The sequence below is a fragment of the Sphaeramia orbicularis genome, chromosome 12 (assembly GCF_902148855.1).
Source record: "Sphaeramia orbicularis chromosome 12, fSphaOr1.1, whole genome shotgun sequence".
NCBI classification, from domain to species: domain Eukaryota; kingdom Metazoa; phylum Chordata; class Actinopteri; order Kurtiformes; family Apogonidae; genus Sphaeramia; species Sphaeramia orbicularis.
In genome coordinates, this window is record NC_043968.1 from 61,050,876 (window position 1) to 61,078,285 (window position 27,410).

General features: G+C 38.4%; 1 protein-coding gene across 1 annotated transcript in view; it reads left to right on the forward strand.

The window, feature by feature from the left end:
• The window catches only part of large1 (LARGE xylosyl- and glucuronyltransferase 1), a 216,217-nt gene that overhangs the window by 134,294 nt on the left and 54,513 nt on the right, over positions 1-27,410 (forward strand). Inside the window, exons 5-6 of the mRNA XM_030148506.1 lie at positions 3,611-3,734; positions 4,004-4,175. Coding sequence (XP_030004366.1) covers positions 3,611-3,734; positions 4,004-4,175 — 296 coding nt within the window. The remainder of the gene's footprint in view (positions 1-3,610; positions 3,735-4,003; positions 4,176-27,410) is intronic.

The following is a 27,410-nucleotide window of genomic DNA, read 5'->3' on the forward strand; positions in this document are numbered from 1 at the left end:
AATCTGATCCGATCTTCTAAAAAATATCGGATCAGAACATCCCTAGGCTGAGACCAAATGGTAGACATTATTATTACAACAGTACTATATAGTACAAGTAAGTAAAGCCATTGGAGTTGTATAAGCTTCAGTTGAACATCATTATGTGTCTACATTTAAAGGAACTACATGTATTATATCTACTTTCAAATACTAAAAAGTGCCATTAGAGTTCTGATGTTATGCTAAAGATGCCAGTGTACTGGATTATAGAGGTATGAGCTGAATCTATTTGGATTCACATAGCTCGCTGGAATTATGTGACCACTACAGGGAGTCATGAGTCATTCCCATAGTGATGAAAAGTAACGCCACGCACTATAAGCACTAATGTTATTTTCACCACTGGACACAGCTCCAAATGAAAAGAATGGAGTTTGAGGCTGAAATGGCAGTGTTTCTTCTACTTGTGAAACCTATGAAGGTATAAAGTTACTGTCTGATGTTTTTATCTTTTGTAATTTTGTTTGTTTTTCCACTGTTCAGACTAAATTATGACAGTTCTGATCTTGTTAAGATCATTCAAGCGGATGTTTAGTGCAGCTATAATGTAAATTATCAGATAACGAAGCACAAGAAGATTATAAGATAGAGTTATTTAAAGAAGAAATCTTAATGATTAACTAATATTTTGTATGTGTACAGTCTAAAAGCTTTATACTTTATTCAGTGAGTGATACAGTCTGTGGATGCATAATGTTGATTCATTGCTGTTTTTTGTAGCTCAAAGTGCTACTTTCTCCTGCTGTTGAGAGTTTGGAATACTACACATAGCCCAGTGTTTTTCAACCTTGGGGTTGGGACCCCACGTGGGGTCGCCTGGAATTCAAATGGGGTTGCCTGAAATTTCTAGTAATTGATAAAAATAAAAACTTAGTAATAAAAATATATGATGAGTTGAGAGAGACAGTCCCAATAGATAAAAGACATGACAAACTCTGAAGCTGAAACTGAAGCACTGTGGTACTGTTTATCTTTCAAATGTTCATTTTGGCTGGTTCACGATACTGCAGCTCTTTCATAATTCATAGTTTGAGTTATTGTTTGTTCAGTATTAATTGTCAGCCTTGTAAATCCAAACTGGACTGACTGTACATATCCTGACCAAGGAAAATAAACTTCTCACTTTGTGCAGTAACCTACACCTGGCTTTTCTGCTTCTGTCCATAATAATATACGTTATGTAGACTAAATGTCGTCTAAAATTAATGTTTATTTGCAACATAGTATAGCAGACTATTACATGATCAAAAACAAATTAATTTTAGCAAAAAAAAAGTCTCTGTTTTTCCGTTTCTGGGGTCACCAGTAATTTGTGATGTTAAAATGGGTCACGAGCCAAAAAAGGTTGGGAACCACTGACATAACCCCTTTAAAAAAACAAAAAAAAGAACACCTCAGTAGCCTATTATATTTTATGTATTTTCATAAATTAAAGCTATAAGTTTTAGATAAAGTTTGGGTCTGTAGAGTTCACATCTGAAAGTCTTTACTGGAACTAATTAACAATATGGCATTATGAAGATGAGGCGATTATGAACTCAGCTCTGATAATCAGGAAGTACTCGGCATATTAGGTTCCTGATCAGTACAATCCCAGTCGCTCTCCGAAAACCGTGTTGCTGTTTGACCACAGGATGTGCAGAGCCTTTCCATTTACTCTGCTGTTACTGACAGCTCGTATGATACCAATACATTTTGACAGCTCCCAGCCTCCAGCACTTATTGAGCAAGTGCAGCTGACACATTCATTCCCAAAGTCATTGAGTACACGACACCCCGGAGCGCTCACATCCTCATGGAAAAGCAGTTCAGTGTCACTATCTCATGACCTGTTTCCAAAGTCCTGAATGCGTATTGTGCAGCGTCTCATCCTGTGCGTGCGTGACAGGATGTATGATACATTTCTGCTGCTACTGAAGCACAGTGCAGACATCTCTGCATGAAGGCTGAGCATCTTGTCCAATCATCAAGCTGTGTGTCTGTGGGCTGCATGACCACACACTGTAGCCAATCAGTGTTTACGGTCATCCCCCTCCCCCCTAGGTCCATTCATGCCAGCTATACACCAAATGACTTTTCACGGGATTTCACTGTTAGACAAAATTCCACTGTCAGAATAAAATTTTTGCAGTTTTGAAGTTTTGCCGGAGTTGTGTCTCTCCTATCGTGTTGTTTGTTTTGATGTGGTAGTAAAACTCCATCTGAACAGCCTTAAAACAGTCTCTGTATTGTAGTAAAGTCCAACCTGTTTGGTATTTAATATGGTTTTAGTCTTGGCTCATGCAAATAGTTCAGGGGCGTGTATTGATGTGGGATTTACCAATACTTAGCCGCTTAGTTTAGAGTTTTCAAGTAACTGTACTTTGACTTTTTGCTGGAACCTTTTCCTCCTTGTTCACAAAAATATCTTAAGTTTCTACTCTCAGATATAGGATTTTCACTTTACACACTTGAGGGGAATCACTGATTATTTTAGTTTTTTCGTCATTGTGTGTACCTTCCTGACACTACCTGAGACTTGTTTGAGCCTAAATGAATCTAAATGGAAACAGAAGGTTCTGGCACAACTTCACCTACTTCAAAGGTACATGGAGAGGGAGAAAAACTTGCAAAAGGCCAAGAACTCCTGCACAACTTGTCTTATGGAAGAACTTCATTTCACTATAAATTCAGACCAACATGCTTTGGATTGTGGCCTTCATCAGGAAATACGTAAACAGCTGCTTTTAAAAAAGACATGAAACGTCAGAGGAGAATTAAAATGAAACTGTATATAAATAGCAATTTTGGTTTTGCAGGTAATAAAGTGTTTCATATCAACAGTTTTACCATGAATCGGATGGTTTAAAGGCTCAAGTTTTTTGCTATACATGTAGGTTTTAAAGTAGATTAGACCTATTCTGCATATTTTTCTGGAAATTTAAGCTCCACCCCCTACTTCTACCAAATAAGTCCTAATATGACGCAACTCGACACTCCCCTTGAGTCTTTGCTAACATGGTACAATATCTGACCTGGAGCTGCCTATTCATATGCCTGAACCACGTTTGAATACTCAATCGGTCAGTGTATAGATGTATAGGTTTGTTTTTTTCCTTACGGATTTTTTTTTTCTTTTTTTGTCCATGTTTTATATCTTTTTAAAATGAGGTGATTGTGTAATTCCTGATGAAGGCCACAAACCAAAACAGTCTAACTCTAGAGTGAAATAAAGTTCTGCTGTACGCAAAGTGCTGGTGTAGTACTTGACGTAAACCTAAATAGATGAAATAATAGGAAACAGAAAAGATGGTGTATACACTGGCACATATCACACACATCAAACATATAAAGATGGAAAAAAAAAAAAACTATGTTAAAGATGCAAAAAGACAAAAAAGGCATTAACATAACATTGAGAAAAGACACTGTAATATTTTGAGTTGTTTTTGACATTGAAAACTGTTAATGTTAATCATTTCCAGTTTATATTTTTGTATCTGTACTTCTACAGGAGGATTTGTGCCGCCTCTGCGCAGATTGAGTCTTTAAGTGAAGTTGTAAACGATGTGTGTGTGTGTCTCCACAGGCGGAATCCCCTACATTTCCATTTCATCACAGACTCCATAGCTCAGCAGATCCTGTCCTCTCTGTTCCACACCTGGATGGTTCCTGCCGTCAGGGTCGACTTCTACGATGCAGATGAGCTGAAGGTAAGAAACAGCATTTCTCTACACTTCAGTCGCTCCTAGCTCCTCCAGCTGCAGTCAGTTTAACTTCACTTATGTCATATAAAGCTTCATGGTCAGGTTTTTCAAAGTTCTGCTTAAAAATTACAAGCTCAGTAAAGCCTCTTTTATTGTACTCTTACATGAATCGCACACTTTCACTTGTGTAAAACCGTCCACTTAAACATACTGATACCAGTCTTGCATTTTGTTGCCTGACGTCTAACGTGTCATGGCTTGATGTGGTGTTTCAGTCTGAGGTGTCATGGATCCCAAACAAACATTACTCTGGGATCTATGGCCTGATGAAGCTGGTGCTCACCAAGACGCTGCCGTCCGACCTGCAGAGAGTCATTGTCCTTGACACAGACATCACCTTTGCCACTGACATCGCTGAGCTCTGGGCTGTTTTCCACAAGTTCAAAGGTAATAAACTCACCTATTTATTCACTTGTGCAATTTTCATGTCTGTAATCACTGTTTAGTGTTGCACAAAGTATGCAGCTGTTTGGTTTACATTCAGTGTTTTGTGTTTGGATGGTTCCTCCTGATGCTCTGGAGTCTTAAGCTGTGTTTCCACTATGTGGTACCTGCTCACCTTAACTTGACTCAGCCTTTTTGCATTTCCATTACGTAAAAGTACCTGGAATCTGGTACCTGGTACTATTTTTTTTAAGTATCTGCTTGGCCGAGGTTCCAAAATGGGTGAAGAGATACTAAAATGTGAGATGTAAACACTGCAGACCACTGACTGGTCAGAGAGTTGTCACTAAGTCATTGCACCATCAGTACACGTCCCGCCATTTTTAACAAACCAAATTAAGAAGTTGATAGTTAATATACTGGTAGGCTAAATACATCCATGATAACAGCCTGTAAAAAGACACCTTGGTCGGTCGAGGAGTTTCAGACATTTCTGTCCTTGGTGGCCAATGAAAAGATTCAGTGTGAGCTTGATGGGGCAACACGCAACGAGCAAGTTTATTAGCAACTCTCAGAGCAGATGACAGCACACTGTTACCAAAGGACCTTCACGCAATGCTGGGAGAAACTGAAGAAATTAAAAAGCGTCGCTATGACGACCAGCTAGTCTGAAGTCGGTACTATCCTGCAATGGAAATGGCCTCCAGGAATAGTACCTGGTACACCAGTCGAGTTGAGTCGAGTCAAGCCGAGCCAGTACCAATCCAGCTTTAGTAGAGGTTTATGGTTCCATTGTGTCCATATTTCAAGCTCAGAAAGCTCAAATCTGATTGGTTCTTGATCCGCTCATGCCACTGTGAGGTTGGGTGACATTCAGCGCAGCACGGGCGGCTGTGGCTCAGTTGGTAGAGCGGGTCATCCAATGACTGAAGGGTCATGGTTCGAGTCCTGGCTCTGACTGTCCACATGTCGAAGTGTCCTTGGGCAAGACACTGAACCCTAAACTACTCCCAGTAGGGCAGCACCTTGCAAGGCAGCAGCTGCCCATTGGTGTGTGTGTGCATGAATGAGTGAATGTGAGAGTTTGTAAAATGCTGTGGGCACATTGAAGGTCAATTTACCATTCAACAATACAGCAGAGAAATAGACTGTTATCTTCTTTTCTCTTTTTTTTTTTTATTTCACTCAAGACTATTATTACTATTCTTGAGAAGCGAGTAACAGTACAATTGAATCTCTGGTAACTGCTTTTTTTTATTTTGAAAATATTATCATTTATAGATAGTTACCACCAGCATTAAAGGAGTTAATAGAAGAGTTACTTCCAACATGGTATTTGTTTGATGCCTTTCACACTGCCGTCCTCACCTGTATGACAGCTGCCTCTCACTGCTGATTGTTGCTAGTGTGTGTTCACACCCGCAGTACTGGGTGATAATGGTTTTGATACCCTTTGAGGTGGATTTTTGAGGGTGAGAGCAGTAGAGAAAAATCATGCAGAGTCTGTAGTACATTAAGATACTGTCTAGAAACTGTAATAAAAGGCAACAGTGATATAATATCACAGTTGGTATGATGTTAAAATGCCCATCAACAGGCCTGTTCTGTTTATTTTTTTGTCTGACTTCACATGTGACATATGGGTGTTGCTCCTACTCTGTTTGTGTCTGGTTTGACCTTGTGCTGCCTCCTCTGCAGCCAGTATGGGTGCTCTACCATGTTAACATTGTGCTTAAATAAAGTCAAAAAGAAATCTTAATTATTAAACAAACCTCTTTTTCTATGTAGAATTACTCTATTGGATTCATGAAAAACATCTATTGAAACCCAACCCAATGTATTGTTATATTAGGTAGTTGCAACAGGTGTTGTCAATGGAGAGACTTGGTGCCATGGAAACGATAACAGTTCCATGGATATTTTTTTTTAGCTATTAATTGATTATTTACACATAGCGTCTGAAAAGGGAAGGCTACTTTAGAGTTGATGGTTTCAGGTTGACTTAACAGTTTATAGATGTCGCATCACAGCATCAGCATCATAGTATGAAGTAGTCTGTCTGTAATCTATTATCTAATGAGTATCGAAATGCACCAATAGAGAGATCTGTATTGGCCAGTATTGGCTGATATTGACTAAGATTGATATATATATATTTATATATATATATTTTTTTTTTTTTTATTTTTTATTTTTTTTTTTTTTTTTGCTGATGGCAGTAATAGATATTTATATGTCATGTTTTCTTAAGGTTTTTTCATAAATTTGTGTGTTCTAATCTATTCATTCAAAGGTAGTGTCATGAAAGGGCGGAAATACTTTATTAGTAGCTATTTCTATATTTATAATGAAGATCTTTTCATTCCAGCAGGAGTAACAGTGACAACAAACTAAAGGGACAGAGAGTAACATCAGCTGAAATATTATTTTAAATGTCAGTATCTGTTTTGGCCTAGAAGTTTGCAATGGTGTATCCCTAATACAAATGTATCCTGAATTTGTGGTTAATTTTTGTCTTTCCTTTGTATGTTTAGTTTATTGTCATTATATTTATTTATTTATTTATTTATTTTGACTTTTTTACACTGAAGCTTGTTTATGCTAATAAGATCTATGATATGGGTAAATAATCCTCTGAAATAAAGTGGAATTACAAAAGCTAAATTAGAGGTAATGCCATGCTGTGCCCAGATGAGGTGCAACCAGTAGGTTCCAGGAGTCTTATGGATGGCTCAGTCCAGCTGAGCCATACCCAAACTCATCAAAGTCATCCCTTGCATCATACCCTGAACATGCCCCGGCACTCTAGTCAAATGGACTGAACATTTGGAGTCAAACATGCTCGGTTATGGTAGCGATTTCCAAGTGTGAGTGCAACCAAAGTGTTTTGTTCATGGATTTATTTCTTTATTTTTTTTTAGAAGACTCAGTTGCAGAATATGAGAACAAACTTAAATGGATGATGTCAAGATGAAATGCATCTCTGCTTACACACTAATGTAATATTTACATTATTCTACATCTCAAAAACTGAAAATGTCAAAAGATCACAGGCTGAAAACATTATGAAACACATTTTGCAGCGTAACATGTATTCAGCCTTTAAGTTCACGGTGGAAGAGTCTGAATGTTTGCAGCCGACTGCTTCACAAATGTCAAAGCTTTTCTCTGTCATGTTTTCCTGTGCTCTTTGTACAGTAAAGGCTGCTTGCAAACAAAGAGGTCTGACGACACCTGTTTACACTGTCGTATAGCTTCTGATAGATATTGACTGAAGAAAGATTGTGCACATTAAAAAGACGAATGGAACAAAAACAGAAAAAATGAAAATAATCACAGTAATCGTCATGGCAGCACAGAGTCAGAGAGAGGCTGTTTGTCCAGAGGTGGCCCCGTCTGTCCTTTGTAATCTCCTCTCTCACCACACTTTCTTCACCAACGGCTCTTTTATCAGTCATGTGGAGAAAATCACCAGCATGACTCACCGTGTAGGATTGCTCTGTTCAGACAGATGCTGTGTGACAGAAGCTGTGTGTTGTACAGGTCCTGTTTGGATGATGAAACCTGTGAATATGCTTTGTGTTACATCCATGGAAAATAGGCAGTAGTTTTGCATAGTTATATTTCATTTTTGTGTCTCTGTTTAATTTGGACTTGAAATGTTCTTCATATGACTAAAGGATAACAAAAAAAAAAAAGCAACAAGCAGCAATGATTAGACCTGTGCACACTTGAGAAGGTTGGATGTGGTGGATAATGCAGACATCTTCAGGGTTGGTCTCCTTTCAGTTGTAGTGCACTTAAATACAACCTCCTCTGTCAACAGAAATGAGCAAAAACCAGGTGGAAACCACAAAATGAAGCCAAAATGGTGGACTTGCTGATGATTGTAATGCATGGCTCAAAGAGAGGTGGAACACTTGGTGTATCTATTACATGTAAATGTGAATGTGCAATGGAAACTGATTAAGTTAATACCTCTGCATGTCATGTGCAGTATAGATCAACAAGGAAACTCTATCTTCACCGAACTGAAACACAAATGACATATTGGATGAGAAACTTCAAACGCCACCAGCCTTCGAAGACTGAAACATTGTGATTTAGATTAGTAGTTTGCTTCAGGATGCAAAAGTAAAAGTGAGCTTTAATGGTTTTTTTGTTTTTTGTTTTTTTGACAAAATGGTTTTTGAGCCTTGTACCTCTTCAATCAACAGGTTGGGTAGAATGAATTCTTAATATTCTCATTAAGGATGCACCAATTGCAAAATAATCTGGCAAAACTAATCCTGATATTTAAATTACATTTTGGCTGATGCTGATACCAGTGTGTATCACGCCATTATAGATTTAAAATTGGTTCCTACAGGGTGCCTGTGCAGGTCTTGAAAGGCATAAAAAGTCTGGAATTTTGAAATGCTGTTTTCCACACCTTGAAAAGTCTGGAATTTTGCGGGAAAGTCTTAATAAAGTATGGAAAAAGTTTCCCTCATATTTGAATTTTAGAGTATGATCAAAGGCACATAATCTTGTAAGATAAGAAATAAACGAGGAAAACATATAAAAAACTTAATATGATTCATCTAACCAGTCAGTACGGAAACTTGTTTGTGTGATATCCATGCACTTGTGTGATTTTCATGTGTTTTGAAAAAGTTTGTCAGTTAAACAAAATGTACTGCAAATTATGCATTCATTCATGCGTACATTTATTAAAATTAACTTTTCTACTACACTCAACAAGTAAAATCTCAACCAGAAAAGTAGGCACACAAGTAGAAAAGCAGATAAAGTCAAGGTCTTGGGGGGGGGGAATCACAGTTTTGGAAAATTCCTGGGAAAAGTCTGGAATTTTTATTTGGATAAAGAGAAAGCACCATGTACTCTTGTAAAGAGTATTAAGCTCTTCCGCACAAGGAAGACTAAACAGACTAAATAGATTCAAACAAGCAAATAATAAAACTAGAAGCACTCGGAGAGCACAGACCTCCGCCAAGGCAAATTAGTGCCCCCCTCCCCACCCCGGATCACCACCAGAATTTAACCATTTGTTCCTTGTGCCAGTATCAACATTTTCTGAAATTTTCATCCAAATCTGTCCATATCTTTTTGAGTTATCTTGCACACAGACAGACAGACAAACCAACGCCGATAAAAACATAACCTCCTTGGTGGAGGTTAAAAAAAAAAACTTTGATATAATATTAGACATAACTGTGTAATCTGCCACTGCCTTTAGTGAAAAGACATCCTATTGGCTGATCTCAACAAATATCAGCCAATTTCAATGTCTGGCCGATTTATTGGTACAGTCCTACTTGTTATAAGAGCACTGAATGCACAAATGTGCATTGTCTCTTTGCAGTTTTCTAAAAAAGAAAAGAATAGTTTAAAGTAGTGGTTCCCAACCTTTTTTGTCTCATGAACCCATTTTAACATCATAAATTTCTGGCGATCCCAGACATTCAAAATTTAGACTTGTTTTTTTTTTTTTTTTTTTTTTCTAAAATTTATTTGTTTTTGATCATTTAATAGTTTGCTATACTATGTTTCAAATAAACATTAATTTTAGAGGACATTTTGTCGATATATTGTATATTATTATGGATGGAGGCAGAAAAGCCAGGTGTAGATCACTGCACAAAGTGAGAATTTTATTTTCCTTGGTCAGGATATGTACAGTCAGTCCAGCTTGGATTTACAAGGCTGACAATTAATACTGAACAAACAGTAACTCGAACTATGAATTTTGAAAGAGCTGCAGCTTCTTAAACTGACCACAATGAACATTTGAAAGATAAATAGTACCATAGTGCTTCAGTTTCAGCTTCAGAGTTTGTCATGTCTTTTATGGATTATGATGTCTTTTATCTATTGGGATTGTCTCTCTCAACTCACCATATATTTTTTATTATTAAGTTTTTTTTTCTTCTTTTTTTATATCAATTACTAGAAATTTCAGGCGACCCCATTTGAATTCCAGGCGACCCCACGTGGGGTCCTGACCCCATGGTTGAAAAACACTGGTTTAAAGTGTGTGATGCATTTAAATGGAAGCCAGAGTACTGACAGGAGTATTTCTGTGAGAAAACAAGACTGTTGTTTTCCACCTCTGCTCTTTGCTGCGGAAAGAGAGAGTCATTGTCAGATGGTCTGTTTTGGAAAATTACATAAATGTCTCTAGCGCCATCACCACTTCGACCATTGGAAACCGGTTTGAGCCTCTGCTGGATGGCTGACCAGCTCTTTGTTTTGAAGGCTTCAGTGTGTGAGACAATGACAGAGGACTGGCAGGAGGTGTGGAGGCGACCGGAAAGGCAGGTACAGACAAAAATTGAAAAAAATAAAAATAAAAATTGAGAAATGTGTGTAGGCAGGAGAGCTGAAGGAGGAGGCTGTGAGTCACCTCAGAGATTTATGGGTAGTGGTGTCCCATAGTGCACCTCAGCCAGCAGGGGTTTGAATCAATCTTAATTAACAGTTGACTCCAATGCAGCACCTTTGCCTCCCGCTCCCTCTGCTATCTGCTCTGTCTGAACTGTCTGCCCCATTATGTTTAAAGCATCACAACCATCCACTTAGACAAACTCAATAAATGTTACTCTTCTTCCTTCAAATTACCAGTTGATACACACTTATAAAGATGGTTAGCAGAGCTGATTCAGCGCTGTGATTTAGCCAGCAGGGCTATTATTTTATCTGCTCTTTAACTTAACAACCTCATATAAGCCACCAGCATGCAAGGGAGGATAAATGTGTTAATCTGTTCACGAGAGCCGCAATTTCATACATTATCAGTGCATTCACATACATCAGCTACGCACTGTCCCTGCCACAGCAACATCTCCTCTTTGCTTTCATTGCAGCATAGTCTTTTTTTGCAGGAAGCAGTAAGACGAAGTTGGTTTTCATGTTATTTAGCCTTTGCAAATCAAGCCAGGTAAATATGGAGGAGGTGTAATTATCTTAAATTTATCATGAGTACTGCCAGCCCTGCATGTAATGTGGGGGGATTATTTATTTATCAGAATCAGAACACTTTATTAATCCCAGAGGGAAATTTGTCACATTGTGAATACTCCCAAGAATAACAGATACTGAGATATGCACAGCCTGGCCAACCCTAAAGTCCCACTCTCTAATATTTAGCCTGTAGCTTTGATTGTGACTTAGATTATAGCTGCATTCGCTGTGGCATCATTTCAGCAAGCTTATATAATGTCACAACATTTATTTTTGTCATTTTTATTTTGTAACCTCACTGCACGTAGACCTGACCAACTGAAGCAGCCCTAGCCTGGCCAGCTATCCGGTTTTCTCAGTGTATTCAGTACTGAGAAAATAGTCTGGCATTGGGCCAGTCAGTGTGAAATATGCACGATCTATTCTACACCGAACCAATCACAAGTCTGGGAGGTGGGTGTTTCACAATGCCTCATACGCACTGACTTCTTTTTGTCTCGAATCCAAGTTAGTTCCAAGCAAATCTCTTTAAAACTGTTGTTGGTTGTTTACTTGATTCAAAAATAGGGTTTGAAATACAGATTACACCCTGTATTCTGTATTCTTAAGTTTCTCTGACTACAGCGTCACGTCTGTCTTATCTGTGATTGGTTTACTTGGTGCCGGTTCGTCCCGCCTTCATATATGGATTCAAGATTGCAGACGGATTTCTCATTGAGAAGGACAGATAGCCGGTCAGGCTAAAGCAGCCCCATATCATAACATGTATCAAATTGTAGCTTTTGTGAACCTATTTTTATTATAAAGAGAAGCAAAGTTTAGATGGTTGGCATGACTTGGCTCTGAAAAAAGCAGTAATAGTAAATGGACTGCACTTATATAGCGCATTTTCTACACCTTCATGGTGCCCAAAGCGCTTTACAAAGGCTCACATTCACCCATACTCATGGTGCCATGGGAGCAATGTAGGGTTCAGTGTCCTGCCCAACATGTGGACACTCAGAGCCAGGATTCAAACAGCCAACCTTTTGGTCATTGGACAACCCACTCTACCAACTGAGCCACAGTGGCCCAGCAGTATAAGTCAGTTGCTGGAAGGGCTTTAACTCTTTAAGTGCCAGACAGTTAAGGGGCTAATAAGCCTTAAAAGTGCCACAGAATTTGGCAGTTTTTCAGTATTTCGCGTCGTTTTTATAATATTTGAAGAATCCTGCAGGAAACCGCTCGGTAACATCTGACCGATTGCTAATTAGATTCAAAACGCACCGGACGCAGCCGATTCATTATTGATTGTAATTTGCATAATTAATAATAATAATAATAATAATAATAATAATAATAATAATAATAATAATAATAATAATAATCTTTATTTATATAGCACTTTTCATACATTAAAAACTGTAGCACAAAGTGCTTTACATATCAGTTTAAAAATCAGTACCACCCCCCACCCACACCCACCCACTCACCCGCACACACACACACATATACATGCAAACCCACAAGCTCACACATACTTAAGAAGACTGACTGAGCACGGGTAGACCAGAACAAAAATGTACAAGTAAAAGTAAAACATCAATTTAGGAGGCGCTGTCTCAGGGAGCCATCTGCACCAGGATGCAGCTGCCGACCCCGGCGACCAGGCACCAGCAACACAGCTCCGCATCCCAACTAGTGGGAGAGGGCCAACTGGGACCCCCACCCACCAGAAAGGAGCGGACCCCGGTGAGAGAAGGCGCCACAGCCCCCGGAGTCCACAGCCGCCCCCTGGCATGGAGGGCTCCCTCTGATGAAACACCGGAGAATAAGAAACATTAAAAAGATATAAAAATATTATTCGGTCGCGTGACCTCAAATTCCTGTCTGCTTGGTCTCAAAAGGGGGACACAGAAAGAACGTCATCGAAATGTGAGAAAGAAATGGGGGTGGATGGTTTGTTTGTACACAAATGTGGCGTGTTCTCCAAAGCCGATCTGATCGGCCCGTGGCACTTTACAGGTTGTTTTCGTAAAGCCGATTTAATCGGCCCATGGCACTGAAAGTGTTAAATACACCTTTACATATCTCTGTCCCACGTTTGGTGACTTTTTGGCATCATATGAATAAGTGTAGGAAGACAAAAACAACAGCAGCTAGCTCATGTTGTCAAGTAGGGATAAATCATAGCAGACTATTGCGAGAGAATATGGACAAATAACAAACTTTAATGGATTTACACATACGACACTAGAGTTTGTGTCCCCTCAAATGTATTCTTAAATGCCTTAAATGCTTCTCTTGATCTAGCCCTTTTCCTGAGCTTATTTCCTAATGCTAACCAATTTGTTTTTGTGCTTTAAACCTAACCAAACTTAAGCCATGCCAATGTCACATTCTGGATACGACACCCAACAGAAAGGTTTTAACAACATGGAATTTTGTTTTCTCACATACCACTCAACCTGTGCTTTTCTTCAAGCATAAAAATAGATTGTTTTTGGATAAAATGTAATAAAACAGTTAAAAAAAACAAAAAACAAAAGGCGTTATTTATGTTTGTGCAGTGACACTGTAGGGGTTAAGTCAAAAATAGCAAAAATAGTTGCGTTTGTTCTTTCATGGAAGGCACGTTGTTCCAGTGACAATAAAAGCATACAGCTCAAACAGCTCACTGTGTTCGAAGTAATCATTACCAAAGGGCTCAGATGGGCAGATGAGCACCTAATGGGTTTTTACTCGAAAAAGCTTCAAGATCTGGAGGGAGAACTGGAGTGATTGATCAAATTTGCAGAACAAATTGTGGTGATTGGATGAAATTGCACGTAGCTCATACAGAATCCACAGGGATTGTTTGAAGTTGAATTAGTTCTTTAGATGTTCACAATATGCAGCTGTATAGATGCCGTGGCTCAGGTGGTTTTGTGTGTATCACAGGTTAAAGCATTAGTGTAGCCATCCTGGTTTGATACTAAGCTAAGGCCATGGGCTGTATGTCAGTCTCATATACTCTTTCTGTGCCCTGTTTCTCTTCTCTTGTCATGTCCAATAAAGATACTAAAACAATTCTTTAAAGGGGTCATATTTTGCTAAACCCACTTTTGTTAGTCTTTGGTTCATTTATTTGTGTATTTGGACCCTAATAGTTCAAAAAGTTTGAATTTGAACCCTCCAGGTGCTGCAAAGCTATCTTTATATTCATTTTGGCAAAAATCAAATGGATTTCTACAACCTATTTTAATTTCTTAATTTGTTATGTCTATAAGTAGTTACATCACAACATTTGCACATATAAGGTCAAGACTTCCAACGAACATTTCTCCAAGAACGACATAATTGTCAGCAGCAGTGGTTGTAGTCCATACTGATAATATGTCCAAACTTCGAGCTGATTACCTAAAATGTTCAGTTGTTGGTTGTATTAATGAACACAGATGGCTGAACAGGACAGAGAAGCACAGTCAACAACCTGGAGGGGGTGGGGCGTGAAGTGGCTCATTTGCATTTAAAGGGCCAGCGCTCAAAACAACCTTTCTGGTGTCATTATTCAGAATTAGGTTTGAAAATGGACCTGTGGAGCTTGATTAATGAAGAATTCAGACTCAAGCATAGCATTTACAGTTTATGTAGACCACAGGGAAATGTTTTAAAATGCATAATTCCATTTTAAAAAAAAGTAAAATATCACCCCTTTCAAAAATAAAACATATGTCTATGCAGAACTCTCCACACAGTACATGTTTGTCCAATACAGTGGTAGTCAGTGGTAGAATATTCCTATAGTTCGCACTGGGTTTGGGTATATTTTCATGTACTGATTTACTTTCTGCGTTTTTCCTGCTGCCTGCCTACATTTTCCCTTTGCTTCTCTTTTGTGTTCTCCATTTGACCTGCAGAGCTCAAGAAGGTGAAACGTCGAATGTATGATTGCATGTTCTTGCTGATGGGCTCCGGGGCCACTCAGACACAGTGACATGCACCATTTATTCATCCATTGTCAGAAATCACCAGCGCCTGCCTGGAATTTATTAGAGTTAACCCTCCAATTGTAATCAGCAGATATTCTGGGGTTAGGTGTGGAGCCCCGGGGAAATTAGTGCACCACTCAAGACCTCATATTTCATTTTCCTCTCATTCCCATTCAACACACCCTCCAGGAATTACAATCCATGACCCTTGCCACTTTGACAAATTTGAAGCCAGCAAGGGTGTGTACCAAAGGGGAGAGACCAGGCAGGTTGAGGTCAGGTGTTTAATGTAGAGGCGAAGGGAGATCGAACACTGCGCTGTAATGCATTTGAACTCATTCATTGTTAACCATGTATCAGGAGCTCTGTATAGTGCTCGGTTCTCTGCACAGCAGGATTTTCCTACACAACCATGTAAGAACATACTGTATATGTACCTAACTTTACTTCAAACACCCATACATTTCAACTCCTGACAGTCACTCTTACATGTAAATACTTCAAGTGCAAATACTTCATTACTTTAATTTTCAGGTATCTGTTCTTTACTTGAGTTTATTTTTCTGAAAACTCCTTACGTGCATTCCCTACACATTAATGCAAATGTCTGAACTTTTCACTTCTAAAACTCTGAGAGTGGATTTATTACTTTAATGCATTTGAGGGGAATTATTGATTGCTTTTTTTTTTTTTTTTTGCATCATTGTGTACCTTTCCAACGTCAAGACCAATTTCAACCTAAATTAATAGATCCATAACACAGAAAACATTACCTCCTTGGTGAATTCATTGGTGCATATCAAACACAACAAACACACTATCAAGAAAACATTGTAAACTACACAAGATGAAAATGATGTAAAAGACATGACATTAAAGGGGCTGTGTGTAGTACTTTGAAATGTTAAAAAAAAATGACCTAAAAGTATCATTAGAGTGTTAGTGTTATGAATAAAGAGCTCTGAAGTTTTGTAAAAGATGCCAGGATATTTGGAATATAGAGATAAGAACTAAATGTATTTACACTGACGGTCTAGCAGTTATGCCACCACTAGAGGGAGGAGTGAGTCACTAGAACTTTAGAGTCAAAGAAGGTGATAAAGTCATAAAAGCTAGAAACACTGTTGTTGTTTTCACCACTGAACACAGCTCTAAATGAAAAGAATGGAGTTGGCCACTTTTTTTTTCCCCCTACACAAATGAGTTTGATTCTGAGGTTTATGAAGGTATAACGTTATTATGTGTGTTATGATCTTTGCTAAGTTGCTGTTTGTTGACCCACAGATCTGACAGTTCTGACCTTGTTTAGACGGCTCCAAACAGATATTTAGTTCAGCTATTGACAACACAAACCGTACAGAAAATTGAGGTGATTTGTGGTTTTACTGTGGCTGTTTTCTGTCTAAAAGCAGAGCTAAGCTAACAGAGCTATAATGTAAACTGTCAGCTGACAGCATGTGAAGATTATAAAACACTGTGATTTTGACTCATTGTCAAAATAGGCAGCAACGCATTTTAGTTTGAAGAAAATTTGATGATACCATAACACAGATGTGTGTAAACAATGAGCTTTAAACTTTATTCAGTGTGAGTCACTGCTGAGTTTGGACTATCATTACCACAGATAACCCTTTTAATCAAAATAAACTAAATGACTGCAATCATCAGAGTTCTCACTCAACAAAATATTATGTAAAAAAGCATTAAAGACCTAACAAGATGGAGAGACACATTTTCTGACTGTGATGAAAATAAGCTGAATTTAAGCTGTTATTCAACAGGACAAACTTGATATGAAGGACTAAACAAACGGAAAAGGGAGACTCAGTTGTGAAGAAAAGGTGTCAGTGTTTTGAGTTCTGTTGCTAACATTAAAAACTGATTGCACATTGGAGCGAAGGTAATGTCCATTATTGTCAGTATATTATTTTTGTATTATGGTATTTTGAGTTAGCATTTAATAGTCTTCACATCATATTCAGTTCAGTTAACGTTGTACTTTTTCCCTTTTACTGTAGTATAGAAGTTGAATCAGTACTTTTCTATAATTCCGCTAGGTAAAGAAGGTGTACTTTTACCTTCTCTGCTCAGAAGCCCTCAGCAGTATTTCCATGTCCTCACATTTCCACTTCTGAAAGTCACCCTAATGAATGAGTTCTAATGGCCGCTGCTGAAATATAAAATAAGAGAGAATCAGCATGCAGTGCAGTTTGTAGTCATTTTAAACTACCGGGTCTGGTTTCCCAGATGTTTTAAGGTTAAAATGACTGTAAAATCCATTTTATGAATCTTAAGTTTAAGAGAAGTCCCCCAAAGGTGTTGTAAGTGAGGATGTTCTTGTGATCCTACTATAGATGAGTAATGAGTTCCTCCTTCACACTGTTCTCCGGAGGATCTGTAGGAACAACCACAAACTGACTAGGTGTTTTTTTTATTGTTTGGGCTCATTTTTAAGTCTATACTTTTGTCACAAACATTAATTCTGCAGGCAAAATTACATATTACACAGAATTACATGTATCTCAGCTAGTGATTTTCCAAACTTATGTGCCAGTTTCCAGTTGATCTTCCTCTTCTAGGTGAAAGAAAAGGGTGAGAAAAGACTTAATCATTCATTGACAGGCACCATCATTTATACGGTTTGTTAATAATGAATCACATCTGTAAAGTAGGAAATTTACCCAGAGGAATACTTTTGAGACTAAAGATAATTTGCCAACCCAGGGAAAAATATTCATCTGTCATTCCGTAATTGCAAACAATATCTTCTAAAGCATAAGCAGCCTAACATTAGACACTTATCATCACTATCAAATCTGATATTGGATGGAACAGGTAAAAGAAAATATTAATAAGCAGATTTTATAATGGTATATCTTACCGTGCAGTGCACAGTGTATCTTGTGTTTAAATATCCCAAGCAGTACATAGCAATGCTGTAATCTGGAATCACCAAATAGAGAATCGATATCCCACCCCTTCCACTGTGTCCCTTGGGACTATTGACCAATGGTGGTCAATGGTGAGAGACTTGTTTTTTTTTTTAATCCAATTTGAACTGTGTAACTACTATTGCAGTAAATGAGTCAATATAAAAAAAATAGTTGTACGAGCCAAGAAAGTTGGAGTTTGTGGCAAAAACGGCTTAATGAACTGCATCTCTTGTCACTCATAATGTCACTAACACTAAAACAGCCTCCACCTCAGCACCTTTGTCCTTAATCTTCAGGACTTAGGTGAAAAAAGATTAAAAGAGGTGCCAACCACTACAGTTCGGTCATGTTGAAGCTGTAGAGACATTTCAACAGCTCTGAACAAATTAATGGACAGAAACAGTTGATGAACAGATGATAAGACCTCTAGGACATTCAGATGGTTATTTTTTAAATTTAAGTATATTCAGTCTGATACCTGAACATTTTTACCACAAAGTGTGAATTTCTTTGCTTGTAAAATTAGCTTTTAAATTGATACATGTCGTATGTGTAAATGATGCCATAATTTGAAGGGGATCAAAACATAGCCTGTCTCTCACCATTAACTGTAAAGAAGTTTTTACCCCAAATGAGACAGAACCAGAAGGGGTGGGACATCTATACAAACTGAGACAGGAAGTAAGGATGCCAACATTAGTATTAAACAAATGTAAACCCCTGATCACCACCAAAATTTAATCATTTGTTCCTTGTGCCAGTATCAACATTTCCTGAAAATTTCATCAAAATCCTTCCATAACTTTTTGAGTTACCTTGCTAACAGTCAAACAGACAAACAAACCCCGATGAAAACAACCTCCTTGGGGGAGGTAACTAGTCAGCTACTAGATTTTGGTCAAGGCCTTACCCCAGATTTATTTATTTGGGAATCAGTTGCTGGTTTCAAATGCAGAATATTTGCAGGCATATTGTTGCCTATGATATTCTGTGAAATAGCTTTGAGTTTTACACAGCATTAACCTACTGTGCAAAACTTGAAGCTATTTTAACAGCAGATAAAATAACGTAATGAGAAATATTAGTATTCCAAAGACACCACCATGAACTGTTGGAAATTTCACTTTCACCCTCTTTCATGGTATTCGACATTATATAAACACGTATAAATGGAGAAAGAAAAATAATTGAGGAAAATACTAAAGTCAATAATTGCAGTCAATATTTGAATCGTCCTGCTCCTCTCTACACCCACGCACAGATGTGATTCTCTTTGTGAGTGGGTTGATAGCTTACATACAAAGACTTGGAGCAGCATGCCTGTATAGATGATGTGACCTTCAGAGGGAACGCTGGAATGTTTTACTCAAGCAGTCAATCACACAGTGTTTACAGGTAAAAAAGAAATGTATTATTGAATAAGTCTTACATTATCTCTCATAACCCCTCAGACTTTAAGCTGAAATCCGCAGTGCAGAAGGACGTGTCCTGAAAAGTTAACATAGCTACAGTATAAGCAGAGATTGTTTTTGTTTTAGCTTTATTATAATTGTTTTTAGATAAACAATACCAACTTGAGCAGGTAGAAGAAGAAAGACATTTTCACCCAAAATGGGAGGAGGTTTTCATTTTGGTTTTGTCAAATTTGGTAGGAATTCATAATATTACAAGCCAGTGATTCATCCAGTTGACTATAATAATGTATACTGATGAACCATCAAATGTGCAGCCAAAATAGCTCAATTTTCTGGATACAAAATACTTGTAAATAAAATAAAATGTATGAATGTCCTGCACCTACACCCCTGTCGCTCCCTGTCGCTCCCTGTCGCTCCCTGTCGCTCCCTGTCGCTCCCTGCTCCCCTACTGGTGTCACTATCCCCTCAGTTTATCTGTGCTAGCTTCTCTTATCTGCCTGCATGACCATGCACTGACCCGAAAGACCTGAAAAATGTACCTCAACATTGCCATGTAAATTTGACACGTCAACCCCAATTTGACCTTAAAAATTAAGATCAAGGTCGAAGGCCAAAGAGCTCATCCAAGAGCTTCCCAAATTGCACCTAAATGCCAAACATAAGCAGATGGGATGATTTGATGAGGAGAAATCATGTTGAACAGATGGACAGACACCACAGGTTACGACAATAGCCCTGCAGTCAGTGGTGGAGGGGGAAAATGTATGACCTAACTGTTGTATTTAGGTTATGATACTGTCATACTAAGGTTTAGACACAAAAACCACCTGGTTACATTTAGGAAAGGGGTCAGGAAAGGGCTAAGACAAGAAAGAAGTGTATGGAAATAGAGGACAGAGGAAACATTACCCATTGGTTTATAGACTGCCGTTTGAAAGCCAGTAGTTTGTGCTTCTGCCATCACCATGTTGGCTTTTTGGTGCTTGTGGCCATATTTGGACAAAAGGGGTGGGGTTCCCAGAAGAGTCAGTAGTAAGTACTGACTTACTGACTCAATAAAACTCTAAACTGTACTGCATAATAAAGGAAAGATGGAGGGATAAATTATTGGCTTTATATTTTAAGAGAGAAATTTAATGTAAGTCTGCGAGAACCATGACTTGTTGGAGCCCCCCAGTGGCTATCAGCTGTAGTACAACTTTAAGATTCTTCTACTTTTGCTGAGGTCTTTTTCCCTGTCCCATGTCCCTTGTCCACACAAAACTGCATCTTTTCCTATTCGATCTTTTTCTTTGTCGTGTGGTGAATATTGTTAGCTATGGTTGTTTGTTGCTCATTGTAATGAAAGAGTAGCCGAAGATTTGGATTCAGTATTTCCAATAAGCTCAATAGCTGTTGTAGCACGAGCACTACTCTGTAGTGCCCCGTTGTTGTTCTTGTGGTGAGGTGGCATCTTGCTTCCGGGGTGAAAGGTTAGAGAGGTGGGGCTATGACATCTACGTTTTAGAAAAGTTGTGGTTTGGTCGCACAGATGAAGATGCAAAACTGGCGTTTCCAAATGTATCCACTCTGGGACCCAGTTTCAGAAAGTTATGGTTTCAGTGACTGAAAACGCCGATTTCGTGTGGACGAAAGGCCTATCCGAAACAAAAGTTTTGTGGAAACAACCAAAGCCATCTTCATATGGACCAGGCCTAAGTCCACCAAGGTTGTTGTTGTTCTCCTACATTCTTCCCCAACCACCTCCTGTTAAGGATCCTGTCTATTAACAGCATCACGTGTTCTGTACTACAGGAACAGGTCACCAAACAGCCTGGTTTAAGCCATACAGTATGTGTCATAGTGAAGTTGTGATGCATAAAGCATGTGAAAGAGCTAACATTGAGATCTGAGGAAAAAGAGATGAAAAACTGATCTAAACTGAGATGAACTCATTTATCCACACCTCTTTATATACATGACCTGGTTATCTGGACTTGGCTGGTTTAGTGCTGATGTGGCAGAGAGGACAAACTCCCTCTATAGCATGCCTTTTTAGAGGCCAGTGTCCTATATGTATGATCAGAATGAAGAGTGAGATGAGAGGGTGCAAACAGTCCTTTTCAATGGTAATATAGCCTCTTCAGATGATGGCTATATTGTTGAGAGGGGCAGGCTAATAATTTGGAAGTGGTGTGTGTGGTGTAGGTAAGAGGTGGAGGTGGTTAAGATGAACGGGATGAACAGTAAAGGAGAATGGATCAGAGGATACTACAAAAATAAATAGGAAAAATAGGATATGGGGGGGCAAGTGACTGTGCATTAAGATTCTGGATTACAGAGTATTTGTTGGCAAGATTTATGGATGTCAGTGATGAGTTTGAGGTGTCCAAAACAGTCCACTGTTTCAATAGTTTCATTAGTGATGCAGGTGGGATTGTGGGTGGAGTTGAGGGCTATGCAGTGTGTTCCACAGGAGTTAATTACTAGTTCTTTTGCTTTTGTCATTTTCAGCTGAAGGCTGTTTCAACACTGTTGAGTGAAGAGCGAGATGGAGTCTGGAGTTTTTGCTGGACAGTGTGATGTGAGGATGAGAGTAAACAAAAGGGCACTGAGGACACACCATCGCTCCTGAGTTGATGTAGGAGGCTGAGGATATTACCAGTCCAATTTAAATGTCTGTGGCCTGTCAATAAGAAAGCTGCAAATACGGAGGATGAGAAGTGGTGGTCACGGTGATGTGAAATCTTGTCACATAGATGGCATCATCTAAACACAAATCCTGACCATGGTTACATTGCCTTGGGTAAAAAGCACAGTTTATAATAAGCAATGCCTTGTGGATTTGATATTACTGTTCTCTATTTATGTGTATTATCTTAGAAAAATAGCTGACAACATGGCTTTTCTCTGATGTATAGAAAATGTATGACTGAAGCTCTGCTCCAAGAAGCAACACAAAGGAAAAATTGCACTGACAATAAGGTGAATGTCACTTTGACTTTTTAAAAGAAACAAACTATTTATAAACCAATCTCTGCATGTGAGGTCAGATTTATTTGCTTGCTCTGCCTAAATGAATTCTATGCATAGTAAACACTGTGTTTCTAAAGGACCAAGTGCACAGGACTTTCAAGTGTTCAAACCAAACAAAACTCATGAATAGGATTTCTCATGTGTACACGGCCTCTGCATCGCCTTCCCCATCTTTGTCCAGCATATACAATATATCATTTTCCATGCATATGTAAGCTTTTGTTTGTACTCCAGTAATCACTTCTGTACGACTACGGGGGCATTTTCCCAGTGCAGCAGTGTTCAATGCAAACCTGTCACTATGGTAAACACACTTCTTCCATTCCATTTGTCCCCCATAGTATGTCTGTCACTTTTTTATTGACTGTGATCCAGAAATCTTCACGCACCTGGTGTATTAATACATTTGAGCTTGGCCTATTTCCAGCCTCTGCTCAACACTGCAGCATGAAAAAAGCTCTTTATCACATAACACTGTGCAAAAATGAAGTGCTTCGGGATGGAATAATGCTTAATATGTTCATGGGCTAGTGTAAAAGCACATTAGCATGTGGTGCTGAAGGAGATACAGTTATTGATGCAATGGAAAGTCGATGTCATGAGATGGATTGATTTAGACTAGCCTTAAAATTTGTTCAAAGATTCATGATGAGATGAACTGAAAACTTGCAAATACTAAAGTGCATCACACTGCAACATTCTGAAAACCGGTCAGTTCACACCAATGGAATTAAATGCAAAAAGGTGTTATTTCCATTGCAATGGCCTCTGCTTTTTTTGGCTTGAGTTGTAACTGGCTGTAATTTGCATCACTTTAAAATATCAATTGGGATAGTAGTAGTGGGTTACTTGCTGAAATTTGCGTTTTTCTCCCACTCCTAAAGCAAAATATGCACAGCAACAAAATATTGTTGATGCACTAATTAATATTAGTTCAGTTTAGGGACAAAAGTAACTTGATTAGGACTAGAAAAAGTAAAGGAAGGAAGGGGGGGGCAACATGATGAACATTACAAAAAATAAACACAGCTTTTAACTTTGCTTGAAAATAGGATGAAAACATTGTTTCTAATGTCCACATATTTTGTTTTTTTCACCATATATGTCCCTAACTGCCTTCTTGTATTGTTTGGGCTTATTTTGCTATTTCACCTACACATACTCATCTTAAAGAGCTGCATAAGTACAAGTTGTTTATAAGCCCCTTCAACTAGTTTTGTTGTTTTTCTGGTGAGTCATATGCATATGGTCTCCACTCCACACTGCACAGGAGACTTCTAGATGATGCGGTAGACCGTGTTCTCCACCACCATCATCCAAACACCAAAGTAGGAAATATGTGTTTGAAGAATAGTGCTTATACCATCTTGTAATTCACACACTGTAGAATCAATGCCAGAGAGCACTGAAGATGTTCTGGAGGGACATGGTCAAATAACACCTTACCCCTCCATATCGGTTTGTCCATTCCATCTGTATGTTTATCAGTAGTCTACTGCCTACACAGCACTGCAGCACTGGAGTAAATCCACTGGGGTAAAATATTTGGTGGTATGTAAGCAGAGTCAATAGTACATGATTTGTATTTAAAGTATTTTCAACTGCTCAGCAAAAAAAGTTAGAGAACCACTAAAGTGATCCAGTGTAAGTTAGACAGCTTCACAAAAGTCTAAAAATTAGCAAGTCACGTATAACTAAGGCTTATGTTTCTGTAGCAACAATTATGGAAACCAGCAGCAACACCTGCCAAAACCAGGAACGGGTGGTTCATAATTTGCAGTTTGCTGATATTTGTGTGGAGCAAAAATGAGATGGGAAAGCATTTTCAGAAACTGCAGTAACCCTTTGAGAATACACAGCAACAAGGACACTGTCAATTGTTTTCCCTTTAATCAAACAAAGCTTTACTGAATCTCAAGTAAGGTGTCATCCACTGTAATAGAGGCGAGATAACTTTCAGTTACAGCCTAGATTTATCTATGGTTTCTTCGCAGCATGGCAGCACTGAGAGCCCACCATAAAACCACTATAGTTATGCACATAAAATGAAAGAAAATAGACTTGAAGCATAAAAATACTCTTCAGGCCACGGTGAAATGTGTAAAGGACAAGTGGGATTTAGGCTTGTGTAGACAGATGTATGGGGGTAACACATTACAATAATGGTTCATAAATCAAGAGTAGGTAATGCAGTAATAAGCATAGAGTAAGAGTTAATTAAGTTAAATACTACGAATTTGTGTCAAATTATAAAAAATACTATGAACATTATTAAATATAGTAATGAAGATTATCTACCTTATTGATACAGTGAGAAGCATTAAGGAGTTAACAAATATTTCTTTTTAAAAATGTCTTGCAGGTTTACACTGTAAATAAGGTATTAGCTTGTAATATATATTAGTAATATATAATGGTAATGGTATAATGGTAGCTCAGTTAATAAGACATTTAACTAAAACTGTCATAAAACTTTTCATAAAAGTTGGGGGAAAGACTAAAGATTATAGAAAGAGCATCTGTGTTGCACCAGTCACTCCCTTTCAGATTTAGTATAAACAGCTCACTATTTCCATGTCTTGTTCACACACATAGTGGCAGGACCTCATGCCCCCCATAAGACTGGATTTTAATGACTTGTTAATTCAGGTTGGCAATTTCACCAAGCCATTTCCATATTCAGCAGTTACTCTCACCTATTGCTACAGTGTCATGTCATGATGAAGTAGTTAATTTCCCAACCATTGCTTTTGTTTATCAAGCCTTAACAGCTCATGAAAGTTCTATTATATTAAACCGGTGAGCCGTTGATTTTGACAAACAGCTTTTACATGTCTTTGATGTACTTTCACATAGTTGACTAATCCTTCAGTTCCCTAGGGAATCAAAACAGGCACGATTGGTCATGTTGAGAATGTCACACTTGTGTTTCAGAGGACGTTCCTATCACATTGATCCATTCCAAACTTCTCTACATAATGCCAAGTATTTTGAGACTTAAGAAGATGAGATGCTATGTTATTAAGAAATGACAGTCTTAGGTAGTTTCTGAATGAAACAGTAAATTAAATGGTAAACTGAATGGTACCTGAAGATTTTTTACAATTTTTACCACAAGCACCTCTCCTTCTAAAAAACAACATTCAACCAAATGGATTTATATAATAAATACTGTTCTTCTTCTATGTCTGTCTGTAAAGTGGTTTACATTTACCTGTTCACATACACTAGTACATACACATTCTCACACCACTGGGGCCAACTTGTGGATTCAGTTTCTTGCTCAGTGGCACTTTGACTTGTGGACAAAAGCTGGGATTGAAGAACTGATTGACCCTCCAGTTTGTGGACAATTTAGTTTCAGGAGGTTTTATTCAGTGGACGGAAGCCATGCAAGTTTGCCTCAGGAGTCGAGTGAGTTATCAATCAAATCTGTCAACTGAAGTCCAACATGGCAGATGCCAAAGTCCTCTATTAATCCCAAAATGTTAATGATGAAACCATAAAAGGACGAACAAAACATTTATTAGAGGGTCCAGATTGACCAAATGAGATCAAAATAATTTCTGGGGGGGGGGGACTTAGTATTTCTAAAGAGAGAATCAGTGGAAGTCTGCAGTAGCTAAGCATCCAGACCAAGAGACTAACAGCTGCTAGATGCATGCTTGGAGAAAAAAAAAAAAAAAAAATGAGAGTCACATCTTGAATCAAAACTGCCATGCATCAGCTTCAGCGGTACGAGAAGATACTGTCTCCAACACCTCTGGTAATAGGCGGTAGAATCATCAGTTGAAGTGGCCTCGGCCATCAGGTAGTCTTTGTCATCAGTCGTCCATTGAGTCTGCCTTGGCTGCTGCATCCTCTCATCACCAGAGCTCTGTGAATGAAAGGCTGCCAGCCACTTCTGCTCCCTGGATCTTTGGTGTGATCACACAGCTGAATATGACTCTTTAATAGCTGATGGCAGTTTGACAATGCTTTTAAAGGAGACCATTTTAGCAGCATTCATACAGGCTCTACTTTCACAGTCTTATCTTTATCCTCCATTTACAGCGAGACAGAGGAATGACAGAGAGGGGAGAGCTGTTGGCAAACAGGAACAGACCATATCAATGAACAAGGAATTGGCTTCATATCATTTTGATTGACACGAGCAATAATTGCCCATCACTGGACTGATGAAGTCTTTGCGCAGCTTTGCAGAGCTGGTGAGCTGGAACGAGCCCCATTCACTGATAGGATACAGGAAATGTTACCCATCATGCCTCATTCTGCCTCAGGGCCTGTGGTCCTCAAAATATTTCTCTTACCAATGCCAAAACTCATTCAGGAGTCACTGGCTTTTCATCATGATTAAAATGACATTCGATAGTTTTAACTGAGGACAGACTCAATAATATTTAAGAATAATTCAAGTACCTTATAAATATACTATTAGGTCCATAAGTACTGGAGGCAATACATCTAAAATGGCTGTAATTCCTAAATCGTTAATGCACTATTTTTGTTAGACCGCTTAAATCAAAGCTGAATATCCACACTTCAATCATATTTTGATTGCTTGGTGTCGAATCCTTTGTGGTGGTTTACAGACACAAAATTACAAAAATATGGGACACTGTCCAAATACTTATGGGCCTGACTACGTATGTAAGTGTCAACCAGGATGCGTGCCCTTCTACTAAAGGGTTCTTCGTCTGTCTTTCTATCCTGAATGTCATATTTATGCTGCTGGCTTTCATTTTTAAGTATGATCTTAGACCATAAATGATTTTCTACCGCTTCATCAAGAGTTAAAACCAACTATTACTGGTTTTATGTTTCCTGTACCTCCAGGATTTTGCAGATGTTTTGGGGACTGTTACCTGATTTCACAGTAAACAAAATCAGTCACCACACAATTCTGTTGTAGCTCTTTGCATTAAAATTACTTTTCAATAACAGTTTTATAATAGTTAT